Source organism: Adelges cooleyi, unplaced genomic scaffold, assembly GCF_023614345.1.
Source record: "Adelges cooleyi isolate 19-005CV unplaced genomic scaffold, UGA_ACOO_1.1 ACOO_flye_CR_arks_rails_tigmint_CR_PRNA_1, whole genome shotgun sequence".
Lineage (NCBI taxonomy): Eukaryota > Metazoa > Arthropoda > Insecta > Hemiptera > Adelgidae > Adelges > Adelges cooleyi.
The window spans coordinates 2548527-2575333 of record NW_026095751.1 but is presented as its reverse complement, the minus strand read 5'-3'; the positions used below and the strand labels follow the sequence as shown (position 1 = coordinate 2575333).

The following is a 26807-nucleotide window of genomic DNA, read 5'->3' as shown; positions in this document are numbered from 1 at the left end:
CAATCGTCTAAAGAAAAAAAAACGAAAACTTTTTTTCACATTATATTGGGAGTTCATGAATCTTATTTGTCTTAAAATTAGTTCCTTCCTTTATATATTATTATTCAGAATGCAATAAACCGTTTTTTTAGTTGTTACCAAGATCCGTTATGGTTGTCCAAGGCTATGATTTCGTTTCATTTGTATGGATGATATTAGTACCTACATCCAATTAAGAGTAAAATTATGAAAATATGCTTATTTCTATTGAAAATGTATTTATTTTAAACAGCTGCTAATGATTGTATTATAACGAGATAAAAAATGTATATTCTTCTCCTTTCGACAGTTCGTCCGAGAATTGATTGAAAAGAATATATAATCCCAATAAAGGAAATTTGTTCCCCGTTTGTCGTTCCTTTGATTTTGTTAAGAAGCCGTCGGGGTTCCAGGCTGGGTTCCTGCAAAACCAACTGGTTCCAGGAAACCGTTTTCCTTTTGTAATTATTATATTTCAATACATATTTTAGCTACTGTACAAAATAAACATCTCACCGCCGCCAACTCGAACATCTCACAGACATAATATTTAAGAAGCAATTTCACACAGGCGAGTAAACGCAATTAGAAATTCTTACTAGTTGTTATATTTTAGTTATACAATAGCAGAATACCATGTATGGGCTATAAGACGCATTGTGATGTCAACGAAACAATAATCTTTATTATTTATTTTTTATCGCTACAAATGTGTATTGGTAAAAAATGATTTTCAACGTCGCTCATCGCAGTTTTGTTGTTAATACGTTATATGTTTCCGGTTGTCTGTACTGTGTAATGTCTATGTGAAAACGACCGGTAAAAGAAAACATGGAATGGGAGATTTGATATAATATGAAAGGCAACGCACATACCACGTGCTAGTCCCACAATAACAGCTATTAGTAGTTTAGTAGCAGTAGTAGTTATTAAATTCAATATTTCTTTAGCGTTTTTCCGTTGTCGTTGTCAATTAAAATAAAAATGAATATAAATTAATATACATAGTTTTCTTGTTTCACTTTGACGTTGTCGAAAATTAAACCTTTTGTTTACAACGTCGTTTTTAAAATATGTTTTTTTTTTATATTATTATTACTGTCGTTATTTAATAACACAGAATTCATCAATGTCATCGCCAGTTATTTTTTTATTTTTTTATTGACCTAAAAAATATAAAGTATTCATATTATGAAGTCAATGTTTATTGTTTATGCAAGGGTAAAAAGTTTTTGGAACATTTTTTTTTTTTTTTTTTATACTAACAATTATTATGAACATTGAAGTAACGTTAAACAAAATAAACTTATTCCTAGAACGAATTGTTTTTGTAGACACGTAGCTTGAAATTATTACAGATTACTTCTTTTGAAAATTAAGGAAACAGATAGTTTCTTTTGCGCAGAACCCCTAATAGTACCGGGTATTTATGTAGATAATTTTTTGAAGTACCCGATAAAAATATGATGATAAAACTCGACGTTGAAGTGATGAGAATCAAAAAGGAATGCACGAGGGTAAAAGGGTATGGATAAGAGAGACATAGAATTTAACAAAACAAAAATTATATATTTTTTGTGTTCTAATGGACAATGGTGATTAGTTTTCTTCGAAACCTGTTTCAAAAAAAAAAAAAAAATCGACCAATAATAATTGTAAAACAAATACAGAAAGAAAACGGTTTCGTTGGCAAGAATATTTTATGATCAAAATATTGTTTTTGTAAAAATTGTCACGTACGCTTTTAGTTCTCACCATTTTATTTTGTGCACAACTCTTTGTATGCATTGAAATGTAATAAGTGTATTAAGGCGTTTTCCTTATGCAATTGCATATTTTAACTTAAAGGAACGAAAAGTGGTACTAGTTCCGGTTCAGATATGAATTAATCGGAGACTTGGCAGATCATATGTTCAAATCCTAGTGCAATGCAATTTTATATATTTTTAAATTGAAATAGCCGTCTTGTAGGGAGTTACTTAATTCCACAGAAATTACCATTTTCACGTTTTTGCAGCAACACATATTGCGATCAAAGAAAAGTGTAAATTACAACAAAAAAAGTATAAAATAAAACCCATGCATTTAATGTTATGCGTAGAGGACCAGACCAGACACTTGGCGGTCATTCATTCTTTTGTTTTGCTGCAAAATAAATTATTCACAAACGTCTGATGATTGCTGAATACAAATTGTATAAGTACGAGTGATGAAAAAGAGTAATAACTTTTCAAAAGGTTCAAAAGGTGTGTATAAAATATTAATTCGTCCCGTGAGAACCGTTCGTTTAGGATTGAACAAAACGGTGTGTCCATATTGTATTTAATTTAAATAATTTTGTTCATCTTTACACATACTTGACTTTACACTAATTTAGCTGTCTTTTTAATATCCAAATGACTTAATATCCAGTCGTAGAAGTAAGGTTTAATCATACTTTTAAAAGGTGCATTACAAGTTATAATATGAACGAAATTGATTCACAATTGAAGATATATATTATAGACAAAAAATAAATCAACATCGAGTAGGTATTTCTTGTAAAAATAATTGTGTTAATAACAATAATTGAATTATCTCTTTGTCAATGTTAATTAAAATTTGTTTACAATTTCATTTAATCAATTGTTAGTAAACTAGGTATACTTATAATATTGAAATATTATTTAAGTTGCTTAAATCCAAAAAACTCCACACAAAAAAGTATCCACTTCTTTTGGAGTAAAAAGTTTATGATGTGTTTCATTTGAGATTGGTGTAAAGTTTTATAGTTAATTCAATAGAATAATTGTTTGAATTGATTTCCTACATTATAGTTTTAGATGCAATTTCGTAGAAACTTTATTTTTATAATACTTTTAGAAAGTTGTCAGTAGTATAGCATTAACTTACACACTAAACATATTTCGTAAACGATTTAAATTTACTACAGAAGTGATGTAGGACATATAATTTATACAATACAACATATAGTTTGCAATAACTAGCGTTGAATAATCTTGATTTTTACTTTGCTATCCAAAATTACATCTTACACGATTCTAACCATGCTCGCTTTTATACTATTGGAATAAGACATGCTTAGAAGTCAGAGCCGAAATAAACGTTAAACGTTTCTAAAGCTGGAACGTTTTTTTCTTTTCGTCTTACTATTTCGGTTGTTGTGTGTATAAGTAGGTATTTAATAATAATAATAATAATAATAAAATAATAATTTATCATTGTTTGGACGCAGAGACTCCCATCTCGCGTTTGTGATTTTTTTTTTAAAACAAAATAGACAAGTGCTTACTCATATGGTTTTTGTTCGGGCATTTCATTGTGATAATAATTATGTGCAACACTCCGTTTGTCATGGTAAATAAGAAGACGGACGGGTTGAAAAGACAATCAACGGATAGAGTGTTTGGAACGATAAGGAGCGGGCATTTCACGGTGAGTAGGTCGAGGATTTCCCGGATCGTATTGTGGTATAATGTAATTCTACTATTTACATTACGCATACCTGAAATAATGTAACATGGTACAACATTATTATAATGCATGCTTTTTAATCAGAGCCTCGCCTAGCGCAGACGGTTCCTGTAACATTGTCCGTGTGCAGGACAATGTGGTTTTTGTTTTAATACTTGAAAATAGAAAAAAAATTAAATATCACAATTATTATAGCCCGTTTTTTTTATGTCAACATGGTTTTTTCGATTAAAATTAAAAAAAAAAAGAAATTTATACATAGTTTAACAAGCCATAGTCACTACCAGTGGTGTATGCAGAATTTTGTAATAAGGGAAGAAGTGTAAATTATCGATTTCCTCTCATCGCCAATGGCCGAAAACCAATTTTAAAGGCATTTCCTAATAACATATAGGTTTGGTCAGTAATAAACTTGGACAAAAACGGTTTTGTAAATTGCTAGAATAAACACACTTATGCTTTATGTCTAGCAAGACAATTTTACTCTCAATTACAACTAGGGGTACTCGCTTTCCAATATTCATTGAAACACTGTTTAATTAGCTTTAACACTATTGCACCCCCTGCGTACACAACTGAGGTGTCCATACAATTAAGCTAGCCCGAAGTAAACGTCCATTTCTTTTAAGTTTACCGATTATTAACACACACAGGAAGTATGTTATATTTTATCATTATATTATATTATTTGATTATTTAAAAAAAAAAATTTTAAAATTGGCTGATATAACTACTTTTAAAGCTGTTATTTAAAAGTGTCACCTAAGAGCTCAGTGAACTTTCTCCCTACGCTTTCTTCCAATTCAACAAACGACCATAACGTCATACGTTATACTATGATGTTTGCCTACCATATTTAATCTGTCTGAAACCTACTGACTTTGTCATGCGAACACCGACTCGTTTATGTAGGTCTTTGTCGAGTATTAATTTCGAGTTACATAATGCACTTGTCCTGTGTTATTCATAACCCACGCAATACTAATTACACCGACATTGTCAACCTTTGTAGGTAATTGCCGCACTTTCCCGGTAAACTCAAATAATAAACGTTATTAAATACACTTTGTTTTACCGTAAAAAGCCATACAGATGTTGCTGCTGTACACTGTTTCATGTTATGAAATAACGCTTTTAGGCCGTTGATTCGATTATTCAATAATTATTGGGGTAATATAAATTAATATTTATCAATGAAATTTAATGCATCCGTACAACAACCGGTAAACTTCACTCTTCTGTCTACCACATTATGAAAGCTTTCGAGGGCTAGCAAATTAAAATTATCCATCTCATATTATACAAGACGTACACAACTAAAGTGCAACTAATAAAGGAAACCCCGGCGTTGCATGATGAAATTTAAGTAAGACGAATAATAATCCAATTTCAAAAGCGAAATATTATCTCTTTAAAAATAGATTTACGACTGTTTACCCGACCTGACGAATTTATTCCAAGCTATCGCACTTAAGTCGAAGGACTTTGGAAATAGATGTCAATAAAAAAAAAAACGCTGAAAACAGTATGGCATACAAAAAACTTTTTGTAAAAATCAAACCGCAGATTAATTTTAAGTATCAATGCAAAATACTAAGGTACGGTCAAAAATATTATATTGACAGGCTCAGGGACACGTCTACGAATAATATCATTGTTACTATTAAGTATTATTATGAATAATATTTCTCTTAGTCGGCCGTTTGAAGCGTGTAATCTATATTATATTATAATATAATGTTAAACTTAATAATAAGCCAACGGTGGGTGGAATAAATAAATTTGAAAATGATGATTTATTAGATGTTATTTAATAAGGTAGTGGGTATATGGGATTATCATTTTTATTATCCAACAATAAAATACACGGAGTATGATACTATAAAGAATATAAATTATGATAAAAAAACAATTGTTCAACCTATTAAATTGAAACGAGCTAACTGTATAAAATGATTTCACCTTTTTTTGTTTTAGTATATAAACTTACAACTAAAGTAAAAGAGCTAGAAAGAATAACATTAAATATTATAAATGGACTGAAAACCGGTAAGTAATCTGTGACAACAATTTTTTGCTGAAATTTACATAGTAAATCAAAGGGCAAAACCATTTACAAGACCAAAAATATGACCATGAAGTAGCTTGAAATGAAATAAGTATTACCAGCAATGATTAACGGCCAAAGCCCACTCACGATTTCTTTAAGGTTTTTTTTTTAATTTTATTTTTAAGAAATACTGGTTTAATAATGATCATTGCGATACCGATAGTCTATTGTTAATAAATATTAACAATAGTTGATTAGGAAAACAATATATTTTTCCAATTAATTTCAGTGATAAAAGAAAAATGATTAAATTTGCAATGTTTTAACTGTAATGTTTAACATTTTTAAAACATACAAATCCTGTCTATATTTTATCAATAATATTATGATTCATTTATAAACATTATAAAATTTAATTTTTGCACGTGGGTATTATGAAATCCGTGTTTAAGGCTTTACACATCAATTAGCGCGAAAAACCTGTTATTAAATGTTAAACACGAAATTCCATTGTTTCTTTTGGAGCTTGTCAGTCCTAATTTCGATTTATTATTATTATTTTCTATAAACACCTTAACCGGCACAAAAAATACATGGTACACTTTGACTAAAATTACTTGTAGTGTTAATTTAGCTGTGACAAAAAGACTTCATGACCATGGGATAAACTATTATACTAGTACTCAACATTAGGACAATCTAAAAGTAATTAAGAATTCATATTTTATTTTTTTTTTTTAGAACATTTTCACTAACTTTTCAAAATACATTTTATAATAATAATTAAAAACAAGAACCACTTGGTAAAACTGAACACTAGGGGTTCATCAAACATGGTCGGGCTATTAATTTGTAGTAGTCAATATCACCATCATACAAAAATTCACAGGTTGGGACGTACCCACAGAAGCGTTACCACCGGGACATAACCTACCCTGGAAAATGTGGGAAACTTTCAATAGGTTTTCCCTTAATACAAATAGTTTGACTACAGATTTTTTAATAAATTTTATATGTTATAGCCTGATCATTCTAGATCTACTTTCGGTCTAATTTTCAGACCTTAAACCCTAAAACTTACCCTAAAAAAAGAAATTAAAGAAATAGTTTCCATCTCTTTTAGGGGAATGGGCTTATGATATTTTGTTGGACCGTCAACGTTTATCGGTAGGTAATATTTCACGATTTCGAAGTGGAAGGAGTGGACTTTAATATTTTTGGCGCTAAATAGTACCTTTCAGATTCTCAAAGTTGATCAATTTTGTATAGCTTTGCAAGTGTGGTTTCTCCTTGAATTTTCGTTTAAAAACAAATTATACATTTTAAGTAGCCGTATGAGACGGAGCAAGAGATTAATATTTATCAAGTGCAGACAGGACCAGCGAAGTTCGGGCAGGCCTTTGTGAGCGAATTATTCTAATATGACTATAGGAGATATTATGCTATTGTTCTCCGAGTTTACCATAATTATAGGTTATTATGAACTCGGTAAAGTATATCACATGTTACTCTCCCTGGAATCTTAAATCACCTGGGTTTGGGTGTGTTATGCCAATGTGACCATGACTTACTAACAGCGTACGCTGTACAAGTACGCTTCGACACACAGACAGACAATCCGGGATAGACCTAGACGAGGACCATTGCTATTATTCACGGATAGGATACCCGTGTCTGTGTGTGTATTAACTATTATATTCATTTTACTTAGGTACATAAGGCTCCTCTAGAATGTATATTACAGTGGTGGACATGTGCCGAATCATTGTAACAGACAGTGTATACATTTTGACGGCGGTTACGACCCCTCGGTAACACAATGGGATCGCCCACCAAAAAAAAAATCGCTCCCGCCTTGAACCATGTTGATTCTTGTCGGTCAGGCATAACAGCTCTGACAGACATCGGCGCTCGTGTTGCGTAATTGAATCGCTTTTATATATTGTTATTATTATATATTTTACAAAAACGATAACAGCCAATACGAGTTGTTTCCATTCCGACCAACGAGGTATTTGGAAAGGTTTAGCCTTTACCGCTCGTGACCTACTAGCGTTCGTGCCAAAGAATATCATAGTGTTTCGATGATTATTTTTCCTCGACCGGTAACAACCAGTTTAAACTGTATATTCCCCTTTGGCTGATCTGTTTGTGCCAACGTGACGTACGTTGGTAGGTATGTCTCGTACACCTCGTAAAGATCACGGTTAAAACTATCCCATTGTCTGTAATTATCAAAAACGTATCACTTTAAGGCCAGCGCTCGAATTAGAGGAGCCTCTCCCAGAGTGAGATAACCGAGCTCTTGTGCTATTAGCTGTTGTTATCGTTGTATAGGTTTTCAATGACCTGAATTAGGCCTAGTTCGGTCGCCTATGGGGAGGATGGTATTAGTTAAAAACAAAATTCGCACCGTTTCCTAATGAAAACGGTTCGGTAAGAGTTTTGGTCAATTTTATTTTTGGATAAAAACAATATATTTTACGATACAAGTCTTTATCAGTTCTCGAAAGTCTCTCTTATCTCGTACCAGTCCTTGTTATCATATCTAGCCCTCTTTATCATTTATCAGTCTTCCTCACAGAGATACAGATATCGATTTTCTATACTACACTAGCATAGATATATATGTGGTCATCCTTAGGAGTGATAGATCAGAAAGACGAATAGTCATAAAGATATAATTGAATGTATTAGAATTGAGTCGTGTCTCATACATCACCAGTCTGGGATATTAACGTGGTACATAAAATATGTACTTAAAGTAAAACCCCAATAATCTGAATAAGGTAAGTCAATATGCAGTCCATTTTTACAGGGCGTTTGGTTTTAGTGAGCTGCTGACGCACTTGTTGTTTAAAACCCTGAACTAATTCTCTAAAATGTATTTCGAACAAAGTTTTTATTTACTTTCTTTGCTTAACTAAGATCTGGTCTCAAAATGAATGAATAATTTCCATGTCCAAGTATAATTCGTTCTCGTGTTGTTTCTAATTCAAATAAAAAACATGAGATGCAAGATGCATTTATCTGATTTGCAAACTGTTGTAACAAACAATGCCATTTACCAATTAACTCTTACTCTTTACTTCAACTTGAACTAACAACATAATAGTCGCAATTTTTTTAATTGCCATAAAATATAATAATAACTATTATTAAATAATATATTATACACTTCACACTTTTTGTCTTAGGTTAGGTTTGGACACCAAGTATCATAGTAAAGTGTCTTCGATCGTTATCTCGGTTCCGCAGATTTCACCTTATAATTAAGATTTAAGTTTTTATTAAAATCGATTTTAATGCATTATTATATTTAATCTAAGGAATCTTAATGGTAAACGATTGACGTGTACAACATTTGTGTTAACATATTTTATATATTTATATTTTTTTAATTATTTTCCAAATAAAAATAATATAATAAAAACGTTTCTTTGGATAAATCATTACATTGCCCCAGCTGTGTATGTAGTATGTATGTATTTTGTAATAGCCAAGAGATATTTCTTAGTTAATAATATTAGTAATCGGTATTCAAGTTTTATTCATAAAGAGCAATTAATTAATGCAAATATTGTACCTTGCTGATTAACTAGCTACTGTGATAGCATTTGAAAGAAAAACGGCTTTTAAATGAAAACTGAGCTAATATAAGTTTTTTGTTTAGCATAACTGGGTGCGTAATTCTTGAACATGATTTATTAACAATCCCACAATAATTACCAAATGTATACCTGGAACAGGTAGAGTAGTATTAAAAAACCGGTCATTATTTATGTCATGCATTTTTCCCCTCGTTACACATAAAATTACATTTTAATTTATTACCTTTAATAGCTAGCTTGCATACACCGAACGTGATAAAAGTAGGAAAAAAATTAGTAATAATTTAGTCAATAAAAAGCATCAAGCGACTTTAATGTATAATAAGACTGAGACATTGAACAATTAAAATATATGTTTATTTAATGTGTGTATTTTTTAAGATTAAGCTGTAGGTTTTTATTAAATCATACATTTAATCTAAATAGACATAACTTGAAAAAATCTCTCATTATTCTTAATAAAAAGAAGTTTGACGACCGATTTTTAAGATAAATGTATGTTACAGCCTTACTATAAATCTACAATCAGTCTTCATATCAGACATTTAATCACATAACTATGCCCAAAAGAGTGAAATCAAGAAAAAAGTTCCACCCCTTCTAAGAGAAAGGGTAGTGTTTAAATTTTTGGCCCAATAAAGTAGCTTTCAGGTATAATTTCTGTTCTTTAGATTTGCTACATATTTATGTGTTCTTAATGCTTCTATGTTAAAAAGTTGCTTAAATTTTCCCCTTTTTTAATTACCAGTTAAATGATTGTCATTATTTCTTATAGATAAAATTAACATTATCATTAACAAATATCGATTTTGGTATCATTAAATTCGTTACGTCAAGTTTCGCCTTTTAAAATAAAATTAAAAAACATTTTTAAACAATTTATTCTTAGACTAAGAAAAAAGAGTTTTTTCTGCTTTTTTGTTGACCGACTAAAGTCTATTGAAATTTGAAAAACCGAAAAACATAGCCATGCTATTTAAAACATAATATTCGGGCCGTTCATTGTAAAAGTGGTGCAACTCCAAATGTTTAAAACATACATATTTTTACTTAATGGAGTCATATGTTAAATAGTCGTGTGTTTTGATTGTAAATGAGAAGCAATGTAAAAAAAAAAAAATAGAAAACACAGAACGATTCACTTGTATTTGTTTTCCTTCACTTTAATTTACAAAAATCTCGTTATTGAAAAATTCAATTACAATGAGAGACACACATATTATAGCCACAGGTACGACTGGGCGTTTCTATAATAATCATTACACGTGTCCACCTATAGTATATGTGTTATAATATGTTACAAGTGTGGTCTGTGTGGATGTTTTTTCAAAAGTATTCTAGCTGCTAGAGCTCTACTAGATAATATATATATATTCTTTCTTCCTACTGCAACCGTTATCCAATGATGATAATAATAGTAATGATAATTGTCGATATCAGCGAGAGTGGATTTGTGTGTTTGACCGGTGAAAAAAAAAAAAAGGTAGGAGGACACGTCGGTGGACAAGGGCGTTCTTCGTCTGCGAATTACTTACTATAGTCTTCAGAGTGATAGTATTAGTTTATGAATCGTGAGCGTTCGCAACGGCGGTCCAACCGGAGAAACGGATAATGTGTACGATACGTTTGAAACGAAATCGAAATTTCACCTGCGCCAGTGTTTGATCATTTTTTTTTTTTAAATAATAATAATAATATATATATTAAATTTAATCGCCGCCGTTGATTTGCATCCGCATGTAACAAACGTCAACAAAAAAAAAAAAAAATGATTTTACCCGCCTTATGGTTCCGGTTGAGGTAAGTGTACCCGTTTGTTTCGTTTAAATTTGTTTTTCTTTCAACCGAGAGTTTGCACAGCTGATACCTACCACACGGGCCTACACTATAATAATATTATTATGCCCGCATAGGCTTCCCACGCGAAACGATTGGCACCGTGCAAAAAAAATTTAATCCAAGAATCTAGTGTTGATAAATCGTACACTAAATTAGTAGATTACTTGTGCCAAAAAGAAAAAAATTAGAAAATAATAAGAGAAATATTAACATAAAGAATGTTTAAATACGTTTTAAACGTTCTCGAATGGTTAAAAAAAGCAAAATCGTCTCAAAAACGGTTTATTTTTTAACGACTTTAAAAGTGCTAAATATTTCTAACGTGAAAAAATCAAATAATCTTTAATATCATAATAACGTTGTTGAAATATATTATTTCAAAATATTCTCTTTGACGTTAACAAAACGAGTGCAACATTTCGACTAGGGTCAAATAAGGTACCTAACCATAAAATTCAAAAGGGAAACTGTATTTTTCCTTTTTTTTAAATTTAAATAACCGAAACATTTAAGATTTTTTTGTTTATAAGTTAACGTCTTATGTTTAAAAAAGCTTTCAATTTCATATAACTACACATTAACTATACAAACTTAACCAATCTAACTGTACTGACTACCCCCCCTCTCACCCGACTTTAGAGGTGAAGGAGTAAACTTTTTCAACTTTTACCCCTCCCCTAGTAAATAAACAGAAGTCAATAATTATGATGGCGGACTTAAAGTTTGAAACTTAAATTTCAAATATGGCTCGACACGGATTTTGTTTTTAATCAATTTCCATTGGTCATTAAATTTATCTGATAAAGTTGATTTAGCGTTTCAACAGCTGTTAATGATTCTTATAATTATATGAATACATAATAACATAAACTTAAGTCATGTGAGTCAAAAAAGTGATCCATGCGACAATTTTAATTAAACCAATTTTTTTATCATGTATATAATATTTTTTGGATTATTTGTATTTTTTAAAGAAATACCTTTGGTTGGTAGACAAATAAAAAGTATGATTACATTTTTTTCCATTTACATTATTCTCACAATAAATTTAGCTGAATTAATTTTAAATTCTTTTTTAGTCAAGCAAGATAATACGAAACAATAATAAATATTTATTATTTAAAATGTACCCATATTTTAGTGTTTTATTTATTGAGCCAACATAGTGAGTTGAACCTAGTGAGTACAGAAGGAAATTATTCAACGCTTTAGATCCGTGGATGGTGGCCAAAAGTATCATTTAAGCGATAAAAATTAAATAACTGCCATTGCTAAAATGCAAATTTCTTTAAATGTATTCTATTGTCAGCCGTTAGGTATTTACAAACAAAGTATTACAGCTGGCAATTACATAAGAGGCAATTTGTTTTTACAAACAGTTTCTTAGTTTAGCACAGATGTCAAAATTCGATTTCACTCATGAGCTTAATATGTAAATTTAACGAAAACTAGGACAAGTCGAATGGACAACCATATTGGAATCGGTACAGTCACTAATTTAGAGATAAATAACATAAGCTAACATGCGATAACCTAACCGATTTTGTCGGTCAACATTTCTTTTCATCAGTCGACGCATAATTTAGTACTTTAACAAATGTCAAAAATTGAAATAGATCACTCCTTCTGTTATACTTAGATATTTTTTATAAATCTATTTAGTTAAACTGTTCTACCGTAACAGAATAAATTTCTTTAAAAATGTTGTTTATCTATTATGAATACATTTCCATTGTTTTACTTAATATCATAACACTTAAAGTTATCTATCATTATTTTCTATATATTAAAAAAGTCATAATAAATATTAATATTATTTTTCGACCATTTTGATCTCCTGTCAAAACCCTACTCGGCTAACACAAATTTCTAACATATTTTAACAATAATAATAACCAATAGTTGTGTTTGTTGATCATATTTTGACAGGAAAACCAACATCGTAACAACATAAAATATATTTCAACAAATTGCATTATGAATTAAAAAAATTAAATATGATTTGTTTAAAACCTTACATAAATGTTTTATACATAATACTTCCCATCAATCACAAAAATGTGTATTGTAAAAAAATATTTTTTTTAAAAAGTAACAAATTTTTGACAAATTTTTACCATGCCAATACTTTTATTTGCTATTCGTAGATGGTATTATAATATTTTGTAGCTTTTAAATTCTAAGTAATATAAATCATTTACTTCCACCAACGTTACTGTAGATAAATTAAGTGTATCTTTTTTTTTTTATCACACTGTGAGGTATGATGTCGAGCCATTTGACTTTTTATATTGTTATTCAAAATACGCGACCATCGTTTAGTTTCCGAAAATATGCCAATGACTTGTAAGTAGTTGAAATAATCGACTAAACTTTCTAAGAGTTTTCGTCGTTACGTCAAACATTATGTAAAACATTTGGGTGAGGTACTCGGACACATGTTTTTTTTTAACTAAGTCAGTATGCATAATATATAGTATATGTTTGTTAAGATGAATGTTTTGTTTAATAACCAAAGGCAATAATAATAATAATATAATACAAACGTGTGTGTTACTTTTAATGTGTTGTGTAGAATAGTAGTTTTAGATGTATACATATATTTTATAATAATACCCAATTTTTTTTTTATAATTATATTTATTAATGGCTATGATAAACTTTCAACTAAACAATCTTACACCATAATATTACGTTTGAAATCATACCATAACTTTCGTCTGCCCGAAGCCTTCCTTGATGTAAGATCAAAACAACACTACCGGCGACCACAAGAATAATAATGCATAGGTACAGACGTGTTGTGCATATGTAACGACCATGTACGTTATTATATAATAGGAAAATCATGATCTACATTTTGTTTAATCAAATTAATTTCGGTGATCAACGTTTTATGATTTCGTCAGTACAAACAAAGCCGGCATTTATAATAAATGCGATATAAGAAGAACAAAATGCATGTAAAAATAATAATTGTTAATAAACAACTATAAACTGCTATAGTTATTATAAACTGTTTGTAGGTAATACAATTTTTATTAATGATAACAAATTTGTTTTTTGCTTAAATTATTTTTTTAATTAAAAACAACGTAAAAAAAAAAACGTTTAAATATTTGTTTACAAATGGCAGGAAACGAATATTTTTATATAAATCTTTACGAAAAAAAATTGTCTCATTAACAAGTTTTACCATATATTTGACAATTTTGTTGAAATTTGTTATTTTATTATTATGCATTTAATATCTTATAAATACAATATATTTTATTGGATTTTTTCCCTTTATTATTAAATAAATATATACATTTTATTAGAAATTTAAATGAAAAATAACGTTTATGTAATGTTATTAGTTCGTGAAAACGTTTAATAGTTTTCTAACTGTTGTGGGTAAACGAATAGAATGTAATACATACAACGTCCATTGTTATCTTTTGTACGGCTTATTAAAGTAGGAATAACAAAATAAATTCTAAGACATTTAAGAAGAAAAGGTGTAATTTTTGTATGAACGTACACAGTAAACCATTCAAATTAGTAAACGAACTGTATTTGATATTTTATTTCAATGTTAGGGATATGGTTTTGAAAAAAATATATAAAGTACTTTTGTTTGATGACAGCTGTTAGAAATAATTGAACTGAATCGAACATTGCCTATCCGGACAAAAAAACTATTGTTACAATAATATTATGATGGATGTGCAGTGGAAATGTGTTTTAATCTTCTGTGTATTTAATAAATATATATATATGTATAGAAATTTGATTTTCATTAATTGCATTTTCGAAAAGATTGTGTGAATAGAAACGGATGTGGCAGAAAAAGCGATACTGAACAATGATGATAGCGTGTATCATGTTATAGAAATGATAAATAGTTAAAAGTGAAAATCGGTAAAAAAATTTATTGTAAACACATACTGGTGCCTGTATGAAATAATAGTCGTTAACCAGTAGCTATCTTAATCAATGTAAACTGTATTTTAGAATAGCTACTGTTTGACGTACACACAGCGTGACACTGTTCGTTTTAAACGAATAAAATACTGTAATAATTGACAATGACAATAGTGAAATAATATTATCTCGTTACACTCGAGACGGCTTGGATAAAAAATAACCGTTGTAAAGCTGTTGTATTCGCATATCTAAAGCAAAATATTAATATGCACTTGTTTTATAACTTGTAGCCTATTTTTGACACTGGGAACACATCCCCTAGTCAGTACCATAAGTGACGGTAGTTCACACCGTGTAAAATGTATGGTCAGCAAATACAGAAGTGTAGATGGACGATGCAACAACGTACATCATCCCAATTGGGGAATACAAAATTCTCAATTCCTACAACTGTCTGCCGAGACCGAAGGTGAATACCTACATGTTATATTTAAACGATTTAGGGAATATTAAAAGTAAGTAAGTTATTTTTTTTATGTATTTAGACGGTTATTCGTCAAACAAATGGCCTGAACTCTCTGACGTAGCCGAAACGCTAAGTAACGTCCACCTTGTTGGAAATAATCACCTAACAATTCTGTCTGGTATGTGGGCAGATTTTATTAGGCAAGATTTGGCCATTGCAAACATAACAGGTAACATGTAATTCATATTTAAACAACACCTCCTCATCTTCGCGCGTCTCATTGGAGCTCTTCCACCTTGTCCAATACAAATGGGATCAGTCAGTCATAGTCTCACTTTTTATTAAACCCTCTATCCATCCATATTTCTCTCATACCTAAACTTCCTCTTATCCAATACCTAACACTCACTTCCTTATATCGCTGTGAGGTCCAACACAATTTTATAGAATTTTTCGTTTCACTCTTAATGACTCCTTTCTGTGTAACACAACATCCCCTTTTGCATCTTTTCAGCTCACTCAAACATATTTTAATCTTTTTCAATTCCTCAGTTATTCTTTGGCATAACTGATCCCAAGTACTTAAATTTCACTAACTTACTCACCATCTACTCTGCCTTGTTCTAAAACCTCCTTATTACCAAACTCAAACTCTAAGTAGATAATGTCTCCCTACATTGCTCTAATTTATTATCTAGCATTTTATTACTCTTTCTGTAGCTCTCACCACAGGTGAAAAGAAGTATGGACATTAATTTGACCCTTGATGAACTCCTACTATCACTGGAAATCTATTTGTTTTAATTATTAGCATAATATGTAATTATTTATAGAAGGCGATTTTCTGTTCAATGCTGCCACTAGTTTTTTGGACGCGTCTCCAGTGTACAACAATATTTCGTGCGAAACATCATTGTTATCGATTAAACGAACTGAATCTGGCCACCTCGAATCGAGTTCTTGCTTTAGGTCTGTATATAATATTATTACATTTAGGTACACGTGTTATGGACAGTGAACATTATTAATACGGCATTGTGTTCAATAATTAGCTCGACGTCTGAAAATTCTAAATTTAACTATACTACGACGGTTCATCGTTTGTTAATATCTGAGCACAACCGTCTGGTGGACGCGATTAGGGAAATCAATCCGAAATTGTCGAACGATACGCTTTATGAAGAAGCCAGACGAATAACAATAGCTCAGCTGCAGCACATCACGTACAACGAATTTATTCCCAATGTCGTCGGACACGTGAGTAAATTAAAAAAACACACAAGCCGTTCCAATGGGTTTTCAATATCGTGGGAATTTCGATTCGACAGGCCACGGTAAACGAATGGAATTTAATCCCTCTAAAGCGCGGATACTATACACAATATTCGAGTGCTATCAGACCGGGAGTATTGCAAAGTATATTCGCAACCGTCTTGCCTATATTGCCAGCTATTATTTTTGATAAAAACCAGCAAAAAAATTTGGGCGGAACGACCAACAACAATTTGTCCAAATCTAGTAAGACGCCTTGATAAGTCTTTAACTATCGTCAGTGTATCTTTATAATCTTACATATTTTTTTATAGATATCGAGGCGTTTTTGAGCCTGGGAAGGCAGTTGAAAATTCCTGCTTACAAAACATGGAAGAACCTATGCGCTAACAGAACTACCGAATCGAATAGCTATTATTTAAAAACATTAAATAGGTATGCACTGTGCATAATGCATACAAATAATTAACTGTATTCAATGAACATTCGCAGTTAATTTATAAATATTCCATTGTAGGGACGACGACAGCGATATAGATTTGTTGGCCGGTGGTTTATTGGAAACTCCTCTAAAGGGAGCGGTATTCGGTCCGACATTTTCTTGTTTGATAGCAAAACAGTTTTCCAAAATTAAAGACGCCGACCGATTCTGGTACGAAAATGATTTTCCACCAACGACGTTCAGCAAAAATCAGTTACAAGAAATAAGGCAAACGACTATGGCGGGAATGGTTTGTTCGAATTTCGACGACGTTAACACAATGCAACCAAAAGCATTTATTGATCGAGACGATTACTTGTAAGAGGCAAAATTTTAGCCGGTTTCAATGTACTTCCGGTTTAATTGCTTAATCCTTAAAATTGTGTGTAGAAATCATCCGATAAACTGCGACCAACATCCTAAATTAGACTTGTATCAATGGAAAGACAAACCGTTAGACAGTGACGAATTACCAGTAAAGTATGCGGAACGAGAATTGACAGAGACCGTTGATGACACATTAGTAAAGGAAGCGTGGAGGAAGGCTGAAGATGACGTTAGTAGAAGAAAGCAAACGGAATTTTTGTTATGGTCAAAAAGTAATAAACTATATTGTTAAAAGTAATAATAAAACGAATTTATTGTATAAAAACAAACATTACAGAAGGAGGAGTCGATCCGAAATCGCCCATGGGAACAGCCGCGGCGTTTAGTAAAGCTAGTAAATCGGCTTTGATATTAGCAAACAACTCCTTGTTATTCGAGTTCGCTTCCAGAGAGCTGCTAAAGTCTTTGGGGAAAAGGTAATTTATAAAATAAAATAAAAAACCAATAGTAAATGTAATAAACTGTATTAGGTAATTGACTTGTATGATGTATTTAGACGTCGCCGTCGTCAGATCTTGGACAGTGGTGATCCGTTATTTAGTTTGAACTCGATAAGCCCTGGGTTTTTCGATGGCCTCGAGCTAACCGAACTATCTCCTCCGCCTCTTCATCACGCCGAAGGCGAATGTCCCGTTGAAACTGACAATTGCAATATTTTAAATCCGTTCAGAACGTTCAGCGGTTATTGCAATAATTTAAAGAACCCGAATTTCGGCAAGGCAATGACAACGTTCCAACGGATCTTGCCTGCAGTGTACGAAAATGGTAAACACCGCACGTTATTAGAATACATAATATAAAACCGAATAGGTTCAACGAACATGTTTTCTTTCCGTCTTTAGGAATCAATCATCCGAGATTAACGTCCGTAACTGGTTCTCCGCTGCCATCTGCAAGATTAGTAAGTGCTATGTCTCATCCAGATATTAGTCATCTACACGGTCGTTACACGCTTACTCTTATGCAATTCGCTCAAATATTGGACCACGATATAACGTTTACGCCTGTTCACCGAGGTTACTAATTTGTTACATTAAAAAACTCGAAATCAAATTAATGTATCTACCTAACAATTGGTAAATAATAAGAAAAAAATACTCAACACGTAAATGTTCGATTTTAGGATACTTTTCATCCATACCAGACTGTCGTTCATGTGACAGTCCATTGACTGTGCATCCGGAATGCATGCCTATACCGATTCCTCCCGGCGATCCATATTTTCCCCAGATAAATTTAACCACCGGGCAACGCATGTGTTTACCGTTCATGAGGTCTCTCCCAGGCCAACAACGACTAGGTCCTAGAGATCAAATTAATCAAAATTCAGCTTATTTGGATCTATCCACGGTTTATGGTTCGGATTCGTGCATGGCAAAAGATCTCAGAGCGTTTTATATCGGTAAACTTAATGTCACCATACATCCCATACCGGGAAGAAAGGACTTGCTTCCACAGTCGCCCATACATCCTGAGTGTAAAGCTCAATCTGGTTATTGTTTTATTGGAGGTTTGTAGCTATCGCATTAAATTATTTCCATTATGAATGTACAAAATAATTTTTGATAGGCGATGGTCGAGTGAGTGAACAACCAGGATTAACAGCTATGCATACAATATTTTTAAGAGAGCATAATCGTATCGCAGAAGTGTTGCATAGATTAAACCCTCATTGGAATGACGATACGTTGTATCAAAATACCAGAAAAATATTTACAGCGGCGTACCAACATATTGTTTATAACGAATTTCTACCAAGGATTTTGGGTTGGAACGCTGTTGATAAGTATGATTTAAGGGTTTCTTCGACTGGATATTATAAAAGTAATTCAATTGTAATATGCTTAAATTGTATTCCATGGCTTATTAATCAACCTTTTAATTGGTTTTCTAGGTTATACGCCCGACTGCCATCCCGGCCCATTTGCTGAATTCGTCGTAGCTGCTTTCCGAATTGGCCATAGTTTATTACGACCACACATTCCTAGGATGTCACCAACATACCAACCTATAGAACCAGCCATATTACTCAGAGATGTCTTTTTCAATCCGGATATCATTTTCAGAGTAATTTTTAATACGATTTTATTATAGTACTTAGATTTTACATTTGTATAATACCTTTGTATCTTATTTAAACCATTTTCATTAAATTAGGATCAAATGACTGATGAAATAGTTAGAGGCCAAGCTAGCACGCCAATGGAAAATTTAGACCAGTTTATAACAGCTGAAATCACCAATCATTTATTTGAAAACAAGAAAATACCACATTCTGGAGTGGATCTATCCGCACTCAATGTTCAACGCGGTAAGCGCTTTCAGCTTTTACTGTAATTTGTAATTAAATCCAGAATCGATTAGTTTCTACCAAACCACCAATGATAACGAATTACCATTTTAAATGTTTAGCTCGAGATCACGCTGTACCTTCATACAACGCACTTCGTGTAAGATGTGGCCTTCAACGAGCAATTGCGTGGGAAGATTTAACAAGAGAAATGTCCCCAGATGTCATTGCAAGATTTAAAACGATTTATGCAAGCCCAGACGATATCGATTTATTCCCTGGAGGTCTCAGCGAATATCCAGTCCAAGGCGGACTTGTTGGTCCAACGTTTGCATGCATTATTGGTTTACAGTTCAGACACCTAAAGCAATGTGATCGTTTCTGGTAATTTTCATCTCAATTTTACATCACTTTATCTTTGTCATCATATCACGTTCCCTTTAACATTGCTGGCCCAACGGCAGTTTTATAAAAACTTTAATATCACTCTAAATGACACCTCTTTCTTTCACAACACCCCTGTGGTATCTTTTAACAAACAACACTCTTATCAATTCACTAACAAAATTGATTCCTAAAATTGATCCTAATGTTAAGGACTATTCGTTGTATCAAAACAATTGATTTATAACGTTTAACAGGTATGAAACGGATGATCCGTTATTGAGATTTTCAGAAGCTCAGCTCACTGAAATTCGTAAAGCTACTCTGTCAAAAATATTATGTGAAAACTTGGATGTTATGAGCGATATGCAAAAGGCCGCTTTTGATCAGCCTAATGATTATTTGTAAGTAAACGATAATTGAGAATATTTTTCCAAAACATTAATACCTTTTTAACTTGCCACAATTCATGTGTACAAGTGGTGGGAGTCGGATATTGTTACTTAGCATATTATATTTTAATACAACTGTTCTCGAATAAGTAAACTATATAATATTTTTTTAAACTATACCGAATTAAAATTAAACTTAAACTCTATAAAACTATAAAATTCTCAATACTTTTATACAAAAACAGAAGTTTATTGCATTGGATTAGTAGTTGGAACATTATAGAAAATCGGTACAACACTAAATATGTAAATTTACGTGGATCGTCCTTGACATACTGCAGAATGCCGAGAACTCGATTTTATTGCGAATTAAAATGTTACTTATTTTATTATTTCAAATGTAGGAACCCGAGACTACCTTGCCCGGTGCTACCGTCGATCGATTTGACTTTGTGGAAAGACAGCAGACAAAACTGTAACATTAACGGTCGTATCATTGCAGTAGGAGAGTCGCATTTGCCGTCACCTTGCACGAGTTGCATTTGCACGCCCGAAGGGGTATTTATTACATTTTTAGGTGTTTAAACTAAAAAAAATTGTTCAATTAACGTGTTTGTTGTATTTGCAGCCCAACTGTGCGTCGTTAAGGGTTACTGACTGCGGTCGCTTGATGAACGAAGTCGGCGTGGACAAAATGATGCAAGATGACGTGTGCGCTGCTCAATGTGCAGGATTTGTCGAACAAAGCATTATAAGTCCAGACCCCTTAATATTGTCGTCCGGTCCACAAGTGCCGCCCTTTTTAGTGCCCCCCGAGCGGGGTCCCAGGTTTGTAGAAGAAATAGATCTTTTACCACCCCCTCAGCTGATTCGATCAAGACCGCACAGGAGATTGAAGAGCAGGAGAAGACCGTTCAGGAGAGATTTCCAATTTCCCACAGAAACAATAGTCATTTGAATTAGCAACGCGCAATATTTACCAAACTCAACCGAGTGTCTGTCTTTTGCTAAGAAAATGGCAACCGCTAGCTGTTATTGTTACCCGTAACATAATACGACGACTAGTGTATTAAAAATATTTTATATTATTATGGTTGTACCTATGATCTAAGTAACTTAATTGTTATACTTTATACGTATAAACACGACTGATAGCCCGTTATGTAAGAATTATCCATTAAAATGCCATGTTTTAGTGTAAAGGTTTTTGTTGACTACACAACGAATTTATTCAGCATAATATTAAAGTAATAGACTTAAATAAAAACAGTTAATGATTATAAACATAATCAATCATTTTTTTTAAATAATATAAATTATCTGTTTTAATATTAATGGCATTTAAACGGTAGGTAATGTTATTGTAATACACATTACACACACACACACATGATACATTATTAGGCTTTTGGCTAAGTTATCATTGCATTATCCTTCATTAAAGTAAATTAAAAAACAAAAACTCAAACCTATTTATTGTTTTATATAGCACTTAAATAAGTCAACATGCCGATATACATATTTTAGGTTAAATTGTCTGTAAGAGTTTATTTATAAATTATTACTAAATTAAGAGTATACTTTTATTTTTTACAGTAGTATTAAGTATATAATATTATGATACTAATTTTCTTGTATATTCCTTTTATAACTGCCCAGATTTTAATTTAACTAATACTCAAAACGTTTTGTTTTTTAACAATCCTAGTACACTAGCAAGCATTATATCTATTTGTAATTAAAATAGAAGATTTTATTGCTGTTTAAATTCTTATTAAATTATTTATAGTGTATTTTTCAACTTTTCGATTCACCTTGCCAGTTATTTAATAGACTTTTTTTTTTTGTATAACTTAAGCCTTAAGTATTTGTGTCAATATTATCGTGTTTGAATAATTCTTATTATAAATTGTACAATTCAAACTTTGTTTACAATGTGTCCATAAAAATGTTTGTACAAAAAGAAATCCATTTAGGACTTGTAATACTTATGTAGGCATTAATAATTTAAAGTGCTAATATAGATAATATAATAATAATAATTCTTGTAAATTGTGAAGTCATAAAAATGTCATATTATTGTTAATAAATTACTCTTATATTATGTGTTATGTGTAAATATATTTTAATAAATAAATTAATGAAATATAAAAAAAAATGGATTTTCTTGTATTTAAAGATGATGTATTTATTATTAATAATCATCTGAGAAAGAAATGAGTTTTCTTATGATCGAAATTCCTACATAATTCACATATCATGAATTAAGTGATGTTATTACTTTTATAATTACCTTATCATCGCATAAAGTATGTAGTCGGCTAGCCAAACCATCTGTCTCTCACTCAGTTAATTTCAACACGAAAAAAAGACAGATTAAATAAAAGGTGATCAATTTATCATATCCTATCCAACGTGCATAATGCAGCATGATGTACTGATAGTTCTCACCTCTGGAGAAAATTCCTTCAGAAGGTGAATAGTTAAAATGAAAATTTAATAACAGTGTTTAGCTATCTAAGATTATGATGACTCGTGTATACTATCCAAGTGTATTTAAACAAGAGCTAAAATAATAAATAACATTTTGATTTAATTTGAATAAATATCCAAATGATAATTTCAAATACATTTATGTTTAAATAACACATGGAACAATTGTTTAAGTACATTATCATTTTTTTTTAAATTAAATGAAAACTATAATTACAGTTTAAAAAAAAGATAAAATAATAAAATCAGAAAAACATTAAACAAAATGTTTATGTATAGTACAGATAATATGAAACAGATAATTTTAATAAATAATAATTATTATTTTATGTAGTAAATGAAAATGAATTACAAATTTATTTCATCCAGAAAATAAAAAAGTATTTCAAAATAAATCATTATTTTCAAATTATTATTTCATTAAATTAAAAATGCTGAGGTTTAAATACAATAAATATTTGTATGGGTACATTGTGTAGAATAAACGTTATATTCACGGCACAGCACTTTATAGATTCGAAGTAGAAAAAATAACAGGTTTAAATGTATGTACTTTTTAATCTTACAAATCTAAGAATTGTTTTGAACTGTTAAGATCAGTGACTTTGCCTTGAACAATTCTCGCATATTGAAATATTTTACATTTTTAAACCGAAAATAATTTCACTGTCGCCAGAGTCCAAACCTAGTCATTATTTAAACATTTATATATTTAAAAAAAAATCAAATATTTTGCTTTTAAATAACAGGTTATTCTAAATGGTCAAACAAAAATGGATTTCAAATAAATCATTGTTTTCAAATTATTTAAAAATATCACATCCAGGCTTGAATCAGACATGCACCAAAATTTGGTGAAAAAATACCAACTATCAATAAAAAAAAAATGGTGATTAAACTTATTTTAATTTAGTTAAAATTTTGTTTAAGAACGCATTCATAACTTAAAAGTAAATTTTAAGTCTAACTGCTTTTCCGTTATATTTAAAACAAATAGGTTTCTATTATGTCTACATATTTGTTAATGCTTATACATGTCCTTTGTGTCATTCAAAATTTAATTTTCTTTTTCAAACTGGCCTATTGAAAAACTATAAAAAATAAAATTGAAAATACAAACTAAATGATATAATATATAATTATGAAGAAATAAATTTTCATTGGGTATCTTATAATAAAAATGCTGTATTCAAAACAAAATATAATGATTGGTAGATTGTGATTTGACTGAAATCAAATAACTGTTATTATAATATTTGCTACCTCTTTTGCCCTATTCTCGCTTGCAATAAAAACAGTGGTAAGGTGATTTTATACTATTATGGGTAAAATAGTAATACCGTTATTTTTAATCTATATTTGTCCTAAATAGTCTGTGGTAAAGAACAAAATTTCGGTTATACACCTGTGTCGGAACAAATTATAATTATTTTTAAAATTTAATAATATTGTCGGCCAACTCGGGCCAGCGGCTAGTCATAAACTTATACAATGATACCCTTATATGTAAATATATTTTAAAAATAATTGCACTTAACTTAAAATCAAAAACGTTTTTACTCAGATTTAAACGTAGCTGTAGTTGAACATGGTATAATAAAAAACGTCGATTAATTAGTAAAACGTTTACCATTTAAAATACTTACTTAAATGCACGATGCATAATATTAGTAAAGTAGTTTTATGTAAAATCAAAAATGACACAGAAAGTCAAAAACCAAAAAAATTCTAATAAAATCTATTTGGTCGCAGCCGGAAGAAATAAATCAAAAAGTTAGGTTAGGTTTTTGTGTAACCAGGTTTATACCGCAAGTATGGTTAATATCTTTTTATATTTTTATCTATGGCCCAGCCCAATAATTTATAAAGATAATCTCACACAATATTGCGCATACAATTCTATAGTTTTTCCTTTTTAAAACTTTTTAATTTACTATGTTTTTAATCAATTTTATCAAAATACCAAATGTTTATATTTTTCATAGCTCTATCGAAAAACTATAAAATTGTGATCTTGATAAAATGATAAAATAAGAAAATGAGTATTTAGTGTTTTATTTATCATCCTCAATTCTTTCTTACAACATTTTGTACAAGGTACCGTCAAATAATACAACAAACAGAAAGAAAATAGAGTACATACCAACTAAAACAAATATTTTATAATAGAATAATGACAAAAATGTAATATTAGATAAATTATTATAATTGATAAACCGTTCAAATGTAATTATTAATATTATAAATAAGAACATTATATGTTTAAGGGTATTATTTTATACCTACTAAGAAATGTCTATGAGTATATAATATTATGTATGTTGTGTTGAATAGTTGTTGCTTTCACAGTGTGCAATATTTGTGCAAAAAAATGTCATTTTGATAAAAAAAAAAAATCTGTTTGCATATTTTATTTAAATTAAATGTCATTGCTAAAATATTTAAACTTTTATTTTATGATAAAAACATTTTTGGTAAGGCAACTTTTTTATACATTTTTATAAAATATTTTATTTTTAGTTTTAGTTATTTTGGTGCTTAAAATTGGTTTTACGGTAAGCAGGATGTTTTTTTCGGTTAAAAACTCAAAATTTTAACAACATCAATTAATAAAATAAATAATATATACCTTTTTAAAAATCCCCAAACTAGTATCGGAGTTTGCATAAGTTTAAATTTACAATACTTCTTAGCGTTTTAAATTAAATTATTACTACAGTTTTGAACTTGAGACACGAATACCTAATAATATAATAATCATATTTTAAATTACAATTAATACAATATATTTTGTTTTTATTAACGTTTAAAAATAAAGACCATAACACGGGTTTCGCATCAAATCGAATTTCATAACATCAAAATAGCAATTTTTTAACAGTGACTTGCCTGTTTTGTACCCTTCAAAATATGGAATATTTTTAATTTGTACACTACTCGATGGTGTATGGTCTATTTGAGGTGATATTAGTTCTCACTTAAAATGTTTTATTTAATATTTAAACATGTCCAGAGCATTTTGGTAGGTACTTTGACAGTTTTGTATAAATTGGCACCACTACCAGAACATTAGCGTAGTGACTAGAAAAACCTTAATCGCGTTCAAAGGTTTTACTGATAAAATAATTTTCTCATATTGTTTGGCTCTTTCATTTATGAGTAGTTGTGACTTTGGCTACGCGATAGACTATCGTTAAGAATGCGGTTTTTACCATAAGAATGTTGTTTTTGAACCTCAGGTAAAAGGAGGGTACGGTTTTTATTTGGATTTTTGAATCTCAACGGTCCACTTCGGAGACATTCCGCCGGGCGTTCGCGGGTTGTCCCACAGGTGGCGCGCGCTCTCCGCGTCCGGCCTCTACGGCAGTTGTCTGATAAAAACTGAACACACAATTCTTAAATCCGCACCGCTTATATAATGTACGGCCATTGCCTATTGTACACCCTTACATTATTTATTAACTATTATAGGTACAGTCGCGCATCACAGAGATTAAACACAGATTTTTAAGAAAATGGCCGTCGGTGTTTACATCCAAAGTGACCCTTCTGCTGCTCGTAGCTGTTATCAGCAGCAGCATCGGCGGCGGCGGCTATTCCGCGTAACCGGACTCGCGCGGCTTCAACCGGAAACCAGTAACCGCGCGTACCGCGGTCCCGTTCACCCCCACCCCTGTCCGGCAGAGACGGTACGTTATAAGAAAAATGAAAAAAAAAATAAAAGACACCGTGCACAGCACA

At 30.9% G+C, this 26807-nt stretch overlaps 1 protein-coding gene across 1 annotated transcript; it reads left to right on the top strand.

Moving 5' to 3' along the window:
- Positions 1–10719: 10719 nt before the first annotated feature.
- LOC126833577 (heme peroxidase 2) lies at positions 10720–22586 on the top strand. The gene is made up of 20 exons (XM_050565002.1): positions 10720–10953; positions 15192–15370; positions 15447–15596; positions 16201–16336; positions 16420–16624; positions 16696–16885; positions 16954–17074; positions 17157–17438; positions 17511–17719; positions 17785–17923; positions 18004–18272; positions 18350–18523; positions 18631–19017; positions 19077–19331; positions 19402–19574; positions 19665–19818; positions 19920–20181; positions 20439–20585; positions 20978–21131; positions 21202–22586. Exons 1-20 carry the CDS (start codon positions 10922–10924, stop codon positions 21529–21531), a joined length of 3948 nt encoding a protein of 1315 aa, XP_050420959.1. The 5' UTR covers positions 10720–10921; the 3' UTR covers positions 21532–22586.
- The last annotated feature ends 4221 nt before the right edge of the window (positions 22587–26807 follow it).

What these genes read in the sequence shown, in the direction of transcription:
- LOC126833577 (XM_050565002.1), top strand. Translation starts at nt 10,922, where the DNA reads ATGATTTTACCCGCCTTATGGTTCCGGTTGAG. An exon ending in ACTGTCTGCCGAGACCGAAG is followed by an intron (nt 15,371 to 15,446) that starts GTGAATACCTAC and finishes TTATGTATTTAG; the next exon opens with ACGGTTATTCGTCAAACAAA. An exon ending in ATTGATCGAGACGATTACTT is followed by an intron (nt 17,439 to 17,510) that starts GTAAGAGGCAAA and finishes AATTGTGTGTAG; the next exon opens with AAATCATCCGATAAACTGCG.